This window comes from Prunus persica, chromosome G6 (genome assembly GCF_000346465.2).
Source record: "Prunus persica cultivar Lovell chromosome G6, Prunus_persica_NCBIv2, whole genome shotgun sequence".
Classification (NCBI taxonomy): domain Eukaryota; kingdom Viridiplantae; phylum Streptophyta; class Magnoliopsida; order Rosales; family Rosaceae; genus Prunus; species Prunus persica.
Window position 1 is genome coordinate 20,431,292 of NC_034014.1, and position 12,242 is coordinate 20,443,533.

At 39.2% G+C, this 12,242-nt stretch overlaps 1 protein-coding gene and 1 non-coding gene across 2 annotated transcripts; both read right to left on the reverse strand.

The window, feature by feature from the left end:
- LOC18773217 (mitochondrial uncoupling protein 5) lies at positions 3,810-5,440 on the reverse strand. The gene has a single exon (XM_007205472.2). It carries the CDS (start codon positions 5,024-5,026, stop codon positions 4,040-4,042), a length of 987 nt encoding a protein of 328 aa, XP_007205534.1. The 5' UTR covers positions 5,027-5,440; the 3' UTR covers positions 3,810-4,039.
- Positions 6,861-6,942, reverse strand: TRNAS-GCU. Its single transcript has one exon. It is a non-coding gene; the product is annotated as a tRNA-Ser (tRNA).

The following is a 12,242-nucleotide window of genomic DNA, read 5'->3' on the forward strand; positions in this document are numbered from 1 at the left end:
TGATCCATTAGTGTGATGGAGGGTTTGTATTTATAAACAAATTATACAAGAGCTCAGTTACAAAGATAAGATAGGACTACTCCTTTAAGAGGCTATTTTTATCACAGAGTTTGAAATACAAAAAACAATCTTAACAAACTATCAAACTTTCAAACGTACAACCCAATCATGATTTCGAATTCAAATCTAAGAATAGCCTTGGAGTAACATTATCTTGTTTCAAGGTAAATGGTAAATGTAGTTGTCAAAATACTATATGAGTGCCTTAAAAGAAAAACTACCATAGGTTGGTATTATTCATTTGAGAATCCAATAATTGAACTTTGTACATCAACAATCAATGGTCCATTGAATACCTCTATATCCTGTCAATTTTGTAAAGTTGTTCCAGGCCTACCACTTTCCAGGGAATTTCTAAAACCCACCAGCAATAATAATTAGGCCCCGACCCCATTCAACGTTGCAAATCATCTTGATATATAGTGTGATTAAAAACGAATCATAAATAAATCATGAGATCTATCTCTCACAAAAAATTAATAATTAAATTAGACTACCAATTAACTGGTGATTGTGAATCGGTGGGGTCCATAAAACATGAACCTTTCGCAGCATCCGTATAAAGGTGGATCATGTCAAGGCCCCACACGCAATTTGGACTATTTGGATGCGCCCAAGTTGATTTCCACGTGCCCCTCCTCCATTCTGATTCTATTTCTCCATTTTCCTTGTCCTAATTGTTTAATTTTTATAATAATGAAGGTGGCAATTCATCCCCAAAAAAGAAAATGACGGCACCAATACAATATATATACTAGGCAAGCAACAGCTAGTGGGAAAAATAAAATTACTGGGTAAAGCAAGGCTGGTTGAGGATTCTTGACGCAACAACACGGTACTAAATTAAAATGGACATAAAATTTAATATAAACGAATTCGAGTTGACTCCTAATTTTTTATTATAAAATGAATCATTTCAATGTCAACCCGTATAAGCCACCCGATGGACCCATTCATTACTAGTTTATGAAATTTATTTTGGGTCTACTCTATCTACTACGTGATATTTTTATGTGGTGCATTGAATCTATATAATTTAGGTATTTAGTATTAGTCAATCTATTGTATAATGTTTGTGGAAGCAAAATATCTCCTCCTATGTTAAATAATTAAGCCAATCAATTTCAGAATTATTTGACCTAATTGGGAGGTTATTTAATTTAAATGGGATGTATTTGATTCTTGCCTTAATTAGGGATTTGATTTAAATCAATCTCTAATTACACTGACCTCGCCAAATAAGGAAGAATAATTCATTTCCATATACGAAATTATTCTTATGAAACCCTAGCCTCCGAGGCCTCTTATAAATAGATAGCCACGCACAAAGGTTAAGGTACATCTAAATTCCTACTGAAACTCTACAGAAATTATCCCCTACAAACCCTTGCCGCCATACTCTTTCTCTCTCTCACACAAGGCTCCGCCCACCACACACGGCTCCGTCCACCCGATTTTCCGATAAACACCCAACCTAACTTGGGCATCGGATGACCTTTGGCCAACACCCCCCGGGGTGTGGTCCTTTTACTCCGATTGTTTTGCAAGGAGAAAGAGAAGCGAAGAAGACGAAAGAATCTTAGGCGAATATTCTTGTGGGACGAAAATCGCTCATACAAATTGGTGCTTTTATTGAGAGCACGAAATAATACTCAAAGCGTGCTCCAAATCTATTTTTCACACTTTGTTTCAAAAAACCATGGTTGATACAAGACGTACGAAGAGTAACACCACCATGATGGACCCGTCTCATGGTTTCGTGGTGGAAACCTCAATGCAACCGTACGGAATCGTGGCTGCCAACACCTTGCAACCGTGTCTTAGTGATTTGCAGCCTCATTCAGCTGTTGGAATTGTAGAACAGTCGCCACATGACCCAGTGACCTCCATAACCTTGCAGCCGCAAGCCCCGATTGCCAGAGCTCGGAGCTGCTCTGCCACGCTATCCTGCCGTGGGAGCACAACAGCAGCCACACCACTCAGCTGCCGGAACTGCTACACATCCCCACGGCTACTTTGACATCGTCCTGGTCTTGGAGCAGATGCATTCTCTCCCTCCTCCACAACCACACTTGATGTATGCACCTGTGTAAGCGTCTAATGGAGCCCTAGCCCATATGCCGTTGAGCCTGATGAACACAACTCTACTCGACCCGCACAAGCAGGTGGAGAGGTCTCAAGCTGACAGGGCAAATGAGCAGGGTAAAGAACGAGATCGTGTAGACGAGACGCAGACAACTGCGAGCCGTACTCTGAGCTGTTTGAGATTAGGTCCAAAGACCAATATGCTCAAGAAAAGCGAAAAAGACGAAAGAATTTTAGGCAAATATTCTTATGGGACGAAAATCGCTCCCACAATGTTCATCTTAATATTGTTTCACATGAACAATTGTAGTCCTTTTTTCTCTTGTTAAGGCTCCTGAACATGAAAATCCTAAATAAAATCATGAGGATTCGTTCACACTTTAAGACTATCAACTCACAAATCAAATTTCGCCAAACGATGAGCAACTCCGTTGCATTAATGAGGCATGCAAACAAAAAGCACTGCAGACAAATGTTGTAAGAATGACTTTACATGTTCAATAATATTACCAATTAAAAGAAGAATCAAATTCAACTATATTGAGACAATCACTAGTTGTAGTCATGATTTTATGCCCAATTAAAAGAAGAATCAAAATAAGCTATTTTGAGAGAATCACTAGTTGTAGTCCTTCATTCAAGTAAATGCTTAAAAGTCTAAAGAATTGATTTCTCGATGTCGAAATTACTCTAATTCGAATTCAGTTGCCGTGTCAGAAATTTTTCAAAGGAGAAGCAATATTTAAAATACTAAAGCTCTAAAAAAAAAAGACAATCAAATACCATTAGAATTTAAATAATACTAATTCGCTTATATAAGTGGTTAGACTAAGGGGCAGATTTTTACTTACTGCTAACCACCTTTTTTTTTTTTTTTTTTTCTATCTCTGTTACAAAATTGAAGATAATTAAGGGCCTATTTAGTATCCAACTTGGATCCAATTTTATAAACTTAAAAGCAGATTTTAAGTCCAACGCTATAAAAATCGATTTGGTAGACCAATTTTTAAAAATTCAAAAACACCCCCATTCTTATAAATATATTTTTTTAAAAAAAGTGAAGTTTTATAGTTTTTTTTCTCTCTCTCTCGTCTCTCTCTCCTTCATGTCACGTCTCTCTCTCTGTTCCGTCTCTCTCTCTCTCTCTCTTTGAATTTACTTTTTTGAACAAGAGATCAAACAGAGCCTAAACTCCCTAGATAATATGAAGTAAATTTAGGTTTTACCCATAAAAAAACTTTCACTTTTGGAAAAAGCCAAAGCTTTTTCAAAAAAGACAGAAAAACCTCTCAACTTTCAAACCAAAGACATGCAAATGTAAAAGATTCCTTAGGAAATCAAAAAATAAATAAGGGCAATTTTGTCCATTTCGGCTTCTTTTAAAATTTTTCTCTAACTGCTCAAATAAATGGTGGGTTGTTGTAGGCCTTTTTCCTTTTTCCAGTTTTTTCTTTCAAACCTGGGATTTAAGAAGGAAAAAAAAAAAAAAGTAACCCAGTCAATATTCGCAGTTGCCATAGGGTTTTTCAGCAAGGGAGGTTGCGCCTTTGTGGCTCCGTCAGTGTTCAAATCTATCTATGCAAGAGTCTTATAAAATATTTGATATGTTGTGCTGTTAATTTGTAAATCATGGTTTGCATATTTAAAACATGAAAAACATTTCGAACACAAGGGCATGTGGCGCACACATGCTAGAATGTTTGTTCTTTTTTTATGTATCTTAAATTTGATTCTCTTTTCTGTTTTACAGAGGTTTAATAAAATCAGATTCCATCCAATCTCAAGGAACATAGACAAATAAATAAAAATTATTTATTCATATATTCTAAAAAGCACTATTTTTCGTCATCATAGGATACACACCGAATTAAATCACAACCGTCCATTTCCACGATCAGAAATCCTTGAGCAACTTGCGAACCTGCTCCAGCGTCACGAACAGTACAACAGTGAAAGGTCCCTGCCTAGAAATCGTAGGCACAAACCCTTTGTACAGCGCCAAAGGCCCCTCGGAGCGCACCGTTTTGAGCGCACAATCCAGAGCCCCCGAGTACGGCGGCTCAGCCCCTGCCTCCACCTTCATGTTCATGATCCTGGTCTTGATCACATCGACCGGGTTCGAAGCCACCGAAGCCACGAACCCAGCGGCAAAGCTCGCCGTCACGTGGGTCCCGAGCCCGTCGCGCAGAATCCCATTGTCCAGGATCGTCTCCTTGATCTGATCGTACGACGCCAACTGCGACGCCGTCACGAGCATCGCTCGGTTGATCGTCAACGACGACCCCCGCCAGAGGCTCGTGACCCCTTCTTGCTTCCCCATTCGGGCTATGGCGTCGATGACGCTCTTGTAGTTGCGGCGCTCAGCCACCGGGAGCCGACCGTCGGCTTGCATTCTGACCATGGCCACATCGGCCGGGTTCCCCACGGCGGCTCCGATGGCTCCGGCGATCAACCCGGCGGTGATCTTGCTCGGGAGCGGCATGTTGTGGGTCGTCGGGTCGGTCCATTTTTGCTTGAGAATGTCGTAGAGGCCCATCCGCGTCGTGGAGTAGAGAGTCTGCCGGAGCATGGTGGCGGACACGCCGGAGAACATGGCGGCAACACCTTCTTGTTGGATGATGCGAACGCCGACGGAAATCGGACCCGCACGCGCCGCCGGGGGAGGTGGGGGAGGGAGAGGGATAGAGACGCGTCTAGCGGCGGTGGTGTGGACGGCGGCGTAGGCGGGGCGAACAGCTTGCACAGCCGCGTTAGGGTTCGGGTTGGGGGCGTGGGTCTCGCCCTGGAGCTGCATCCGGACCTTGATGAGGTCGAGAGGGTGCGTGGTGCACCCGGCAATAATGGATGCTATGCCTCCTTCAACAAAACCTTTGACACCCATGTTGAATTTTCTCGAGAAACAAACAGAAAAAAAGGTTGGTTTGGTTTTGTGTATGGTATGAGAGACTGAAAAGAATTAAAGAATTAATTGAATTGGTTTTGGAATTAATGATTAAAAAGAAGACCAGTTGGAGTTAGGGTTCATCTCACTGGAGACCAGGAGATGAGAATGGAGGCTGAAGGCTATGGAGGAAGAGTGAGGAACGCTGGGCCTCTGAGACATATGCTATGAGAGTCACACGAAACGAAACGAAACGAAACGAAGGGTGAATGGTTTGGAGAAGGAAGCAGAGAATATTTATAGCACAAGGTAACTAGCGCTGGGTGGCTGGTTTAGGAAAGAAGGTGCAGAATAGTAAATTAGCTTCTTACGCGATTTCAGCACAAACATCCGAACCTGCAACTCACCCTATATTTACGCAGTTGTGGGTCCTGCCCTCCCACTCTATTTTGTCTAACGTATGCCTCCAATCAAATCATTTAGGATTAACAAAAACAGAGAAAATTTTGGCAAAAAAACCAAAAATAAAAACAGAAAGAAAATAAAAACGGAAATCAGTTCACATTGTAATTTACTGTTCGATTTTATCGGAAAGGTTAGGTATATGGAATGGAAGAGAAATAATGGTTCGACCCACATTTGTTTTTGTTTCTTGTTTTTTTTTTTTCGGTTGCCAAAATTAAAAAGAGAAAAGAAAGTTTCCCATATATACTCTCAATGTGTTATGAAGATTCAAATTTGATATCACTGATTTATAAGTTATACGTTTTTCCATTAAACTAGACCTTATTAACGACCTGAATTTGTTCGCATTGATAATTTTGGGTTAAACGCACATCCAACAATTAAGGAATATTCTTACTTTTTATTTTGGAAAATAATATTCTTATTTCAATTCGATGTTGCCTTTGTTCCTCTACAATTTGAATTTAAGCATATGCTCGAGACTCTCCGCTATTGCTGTAGTCAAATAACCAATGTCTATAAAATTCTAGAGTCCAAGGGATTTTACTTTTATGCTTATAAAATTCTCAAGTCAAAACGGTTTAACTTTCATGGCTAATTTTTAAACATAGCGTCTTGGATGATCTCATATATATTTTTCACTGTTTCATTTAGGTCACATGTTGTGCTAAACGATTTGACGGCTAGCACAAATATAGTTTTAAAAAAAATCTAAAATAATTTATAAGGGTATTATAACTCAAGTGATTAAGTGATGTCTTAAATTCGAATCTCCTCTCTCTCAATATAATTCGTAATAAATAAATAAATCATAATTTTTATGGATGAGATGAGAGTTGGAAATCGTCAAGACAGCGTAGAGGAGAGGGCATGCAAATTGAAATCTGCAAGTGCAAGGTATTTGTTTACGTTACATCTACGCTCATCACTCAGTCATCAATCATCAGTTTTTTTTTGGGGTGGGGGGCAAATGTTGAAATTTTGGCCAAGTGCGGTTTATTATTAGTATAGATTAGAGGTCGCAAGTGGGAAATCAATTCAACTCTTAAGTGGCTGTTCAAATTTCAACGGGACCAAATGCAAACTGATTGACTGGGTTTCCTTCCGTTCCTACTCAGAGGACAAATTGGCCTTTTTCAGCGTTTCTATCTGCCGAACACGTGTCCTGAGCTCTCATGAGAATTGGATCTTGTAGAAGGTTTGAAAGGGTTTGGACTGACGAAGTCGCCGAGACCCAGTTGAGGTGGTTGGCGGAGAAGGCGGCAATCGGGGAAGGCGCCGACCTCGCTTCCAGAAAAACAGGAAAGAGATTAAAAAAACAGAAAAGGAAAATATGGATTGACAAAATTTGACAAAAATATTTTAGAAACGTCGCCTGAGAGATTCGAACTCTCGCGGGGAAACCCCATGTACTTAGCAGGCACACGCCTTAACCACTCGGCCAAAGCGACGTTGTTGATAGATATAGCGAAGAATTATTTATAAATCAAGTCAGTAACAACAATCCCAGGACAGAGGTTGGCTTTTGTTTGTCGAGGATAGGGAGTTTCATTTTAGGAACCAAAAAGAATTGAAATCATTTTACATTTACTATGTTTTTGGGTAAAAATAAAATAAAAAAGAACACCTTTATATATCTCAAGTCTAGAAAATTTTTACACTCATTGATACATAAGAAAAAATTAAACATTCGAATTTCCTTATCAAACAAGAAATTACCATACTGACCCAATATGAATTAGGTCGAAGAAGAAAACCAAGAGGTGTTGGGAGTTCTAGATTGAGAATGAGCTTGAACTTGTGAAAATTATATTGTTGTGTCCAGTTAAGACTTTACTTTATTGTAGTATACTTTTGTGATGAACCCTAATCTAGAAAGAGGAGAAATTCAGAAAAGGAAACAAAATAAAGAATACAAATGTATAGGTATTACAATTTCTTGCATTAGTATTTATTTGAGCATGAAATTGAATTGAAACAATCACATACGTAACACTATTATTTGAGTGGTTCACTCATAAATTTCAGCTACATCCACTGTTTTGTATTTTGCATATATATGTAGAGAGTTTACATTTGCATTGAGATGAAACTATGAACTAAAAAGAAGAAATAATGAAGACAGCAATCCGGAGAGAGTTTCGATTTAAAAAAAAATAAATTCCGGAGAGAGAGAGTTTTATGAGCAGGCCAGCCCCCCTTTTATAGAGACTAACTATTCCCTGGGCCTTTAAGTATGATCATTGGGCCCGAAATGGAGATGCCATTGGGCCTGAAATAGTGAGGCCCAGACCATAGTGATCCTCCAATTTCAAGATTTAAAATTTAAGATTTCCTTATAATTTTCGGGAGAGGCTATAATTAAGAGTTTAAAATGACGAGGCCAATCCTACCATCAAAACATTTAAAATGTTTAAGTCCCATGATTTCTTTACATTTGTTGATGGTGAGATTTGACAGGACCCGACCCAAATTCCACTTTGGAATCTGAGCTGAACCCCTGGCAGGTGTCGGGTACTTTTTACCAAAATGCCCTTTTAAGTTTCCAAAATTCTTTTTCTTCAAGTTTGACTTCTGCCTAAAATTTAGTAGAGTCTCCATTGTAAGTTTTCCAAAAATTTTACCTTTATAAAACATGATTTTATAATCCCAAATGTTCAGCAAACACAATAATATAATTCAGGCAACCAAACGTCACATCATTTTGGACTCAGGCCTCTCTAACCCAAATAAATTGTTCTGCCATTTGAAACTGATCTTAACCGTTGGAACATCAAGAGTACATTAACAATTTCAAAATAGCTTAGCAAAACAACCTTTCAAACACTCGAACTTGTGGCTGCACCTAGTAACTCTAGGTTGCCTATGTATCCTTACTAAGAGATCAAGCTATACGTAGTTCTTCCACTCATTATATTTACACATAAATAGGCTACTCAAAGAATTTCCTCAAATCCATGAATCAATTTATATTTTACTTGTGCAAATCATATGTAAAAACAAACAAACTCATAAAATGCATTTAATTCTTCCTTTAAAACTCACATAAAGCTCATGTACGTGAATGAAGAACAAAACCATTTATTACTTGCCTCATAAGATTAGAAAAATAGGTATTAAAACTTTTACCCAAGAATACCAAGATAAAATCCTCAAGTTTTGTTTAAACCTCTTAAAACCCAAATATTCTCCACCTAGGCTTACCCCCTTTTATATTCCATCAATTCCTTTAATATACCGTCAATTCTGACAATTTCCCGTCAATTCCAATAGTATTCCGTCAATTCCAATAATGTACTGTCAATTCCTTGTGTCACCTAATGTGACATATTCTCGCAGGCCTCGGGAATACAAAGTCAACCCGAGCCGCAATCCGCGCAGGTCTCAGGGACACAAAGTCAACCTGAGCCTCCTCACAGGCCTCGAAGACACAAAGTCAACATGAGCCGCAATCCTTGCAGGCCTCGGAGACACAAAGTCAACCTGAGTCACAATCCTCGCACCACACAGTTCGGGCGTCCCCGAAACTCGTGAGGCATTATCATAAATGACAACCTGTTTTAAAGGTCATTGGGGGTACTCCCATGGTGGGTTTGAAAACTATAGTCTAAAACTCATCATAAATTTTCCCTTATTTCACAATCTATTTTCCGACATTTATATCAACTTTCCAATAAATTGATTCTCAACAACACTTAAAATATACACCACATTTTGATAAAAACCAAGGTCCATGATTCATCATCTTCAAACCACTAAGTATATATATATATATATATATAGGAGGCGGATCCGTGGCACCATATTTTTTACACAAGTTTTGACACAACTTTTGGGCTATTAGATTACTCAACTTTTAATGGTTGAGATTAAACCTAACATGGCAAAACAATATATTTTTCTTTAATTAATATTTATATATTGTGATTAAAATTATAATACCATATTAATTAAGAATTCATTCTCTCTCATCTCATTAATTATCTTTAATTAATTGACAGGACTTGCCCCGAATTTTCCGAAACCCGAGACGAATCCTGTGAAAATTCCGACATCGCCCCGATGCTGGGCCCACTTACTAAAGATCGAGACTTTCTACCAAAATTTTGGTAGAGTCTCCCATGTAATTTGAACAATCCCAAAATTTTTAACCTGCATAAAAACACATTTAAAATGATGAGAAAGCATACCTAGATCGCAAGATTTGGTAGCCGGAATTGCCAGAACGAGCTCCGAAAAATCTAGGTAAAACCGGCCGTGTTTTTGCAATTTCCGGCAATCGTGGTGGCTACCGTTGTTGGGGATGGAAGGAGGAGGAGCTGGTGGTCCTTTTGGGACTGGTGCCACCCCAAGAGGTGGCTGGAAAAAACGGTGGCGACGGTAAAATCGTCGCAGCTGTGTGTACCGGGGGGGGGGGGGGGGGGGGGGGGAGGACTCGCACGGGAGGAAAAGAGAGAGGGAGAGGGAATTTTCTGTTTTTATAAAAATCCTATTTTGAAATAATTACGATTGTGCCACTGAGTTTCTTTTGATCGTAACTTCCTCATTACAATTCCAAATCGAGCCCACTACGTGTCTACGGACTCATCTCGGTACGACCTACGTAAAAATACCCCTCGCTGCCCCAAACTCTTTTCGGACTAAAAAGTGATCAAATTACCCCTACCTCGGAGGCAAAATTGTAAATTCATATTTAAATTAATTTAATAATTTAATTGGATAAATAAAACAGGGTCGAGGTGTTACATTAATTCATTCTCTCTCTTTCTTCTAACCCAACAGGCAGCATGCACAATGTAATAACATGCAATTCACATAAACGGCCTCCAGCCTTCAAATAATCCGAAGCAAAACCACCAACGACGCTCTTAAGTCAAATAATATTCTAAACAATGCAGATAATGAATTCAAACAATTTTATGAATGCCCACTGTAATCAACATAAAATAACTTCCTAATTTCCATCATGTGATGTTTAACATCCTAACAAAAACGCAAGTAGTTTAAGGCCTCAGCCCAAATCGTACAACAATCCAAAACGGGTTGCAATACCCGTCTTAACCAGAACACATTTAAACAACCCTCCCTTGCCAAATTAGAAACTGAACAATTATCTAGTCACACCTCGGTTTCAGCCGAGTTTCAGGACCAACGACAAGGTCAGAACCAAACTCAATAAAAATAATATAAGTAAAATTTAGTCCGCGGCTACACCTAGGTATCCGATAATATACAATTTCCCTTTTAAGTAAAATCAATGAATAACTTTAAATTCCTTATTATATCAAATTCGACAAGGCAATCTTGTGAACACTCTATGAGTTCCTTTCTTTTATCAATCCTTTTCGTGCAACCATACCTTATCAAAGGTGTATGTTGCTGAACAACACTTCCCAATCCGGGACTTAAACATTCATACTCGGGGCAGGGTAATCACAAAGCACAACCTCACAGATCTCAACTCGAAAACGAATCCTCATATATGTGTATTTAATGCCTATCAATATCATTACACCCACCTCCCACCATCATCATGTACCAGGAAAACAATCCCGGGGATCGCTTAACTAGACTACATGGAGGAGTCCTCAACAACCATGTGGTTAGGGAACGAGCCTTCTAACCGGGTGACTAACTCTCAGCCGACACATACAGCCGAGACCTTCAAGACTTGTACGTCTGTGTCAAGTCCTACGCGCGCAGACTACCCAATCAAGGGTCTACGGTAACACCTCGTTAAGGTATGGCTGGGTTCCGACACACCCAAGTATCCATAACCATGTATCCAAGTATCTATTCTCACTGTTTCCAAGTATCAATATTCAAGGAGAGGTACATATGATGATGCACATCATGTACTAGGGAAAACAATCCAACTGGGGATCGTTTGACTAGACCATATGGAGAACAACCATGTGGCTAGGGAACGAGCCGTCCAACTGGGGGACGAACTCTCAGCCAGCATGTACAGCTGAATCCTCAAGACTCATACGCCTGTGACAAGTCCTACGTGCACAGACTACCCCTTAAGGGTCCATAAAACACCCCGTCAAGGGTGTCCGAGTGCCAACATATCCATAATTTTTCGATATCCAACAATTCCAGGATCCGTAAGCAAGGAAGCCCACACGCCTGAAACACGGTACGTGTGTGTATAGTAACCAGGGAAGATACGTATGATGGTGGAGTTTATAACCCTTATAACAATATTTTAAAATGATATTTCCTTCCTTAATTCAATTGTTCCAAAAATCCATTCATAGTATAGGCAATGACTTTCAAGCATATAATCCATATTCAGGGAGGTACATAGGGTAGTGCGTATAACACTTCAAACTGACATACTATAATCTCACTTTTTTCCAACATCTCACATCAAGGACCCAGGTACCCCACACATATTCAGCATAGATAGCACATTCTCAATTATTATATAATTGAACTCAAAATACTCAAATATGTCAAAACCCACATGTATAACTAACTTTACGAAATAATAATTTCAATTATTAAATATCCAATGAATTTAAATAACCCATTAAATTTATATGCATAATATTTCTATCACAAAACCATGCTGTTTATTTGAAAACAATGTCCACTCACACGAGGAAAAAGACGTTCTAAGGTCCAACTACCCAATTCAGATGACGGGATAGTCTCGAGGGACACTCGGTCAACCGGGTGGTCAAACTTTCTAAAACGGGTCAGCCGGGCCCACGGGACCTACGAAATTTAGTTTACGATCCGA

Bases quoted from the DNA above. Each gene is read 5' to 3' on its own strand.
- LOC18773217 (XM_007205472.2), bottom strand. From the start codon at position 5,026: ATGGGTGTCAAAGGTTTTGTTGAAGGAGGCATAGCATCCATTATTGCC.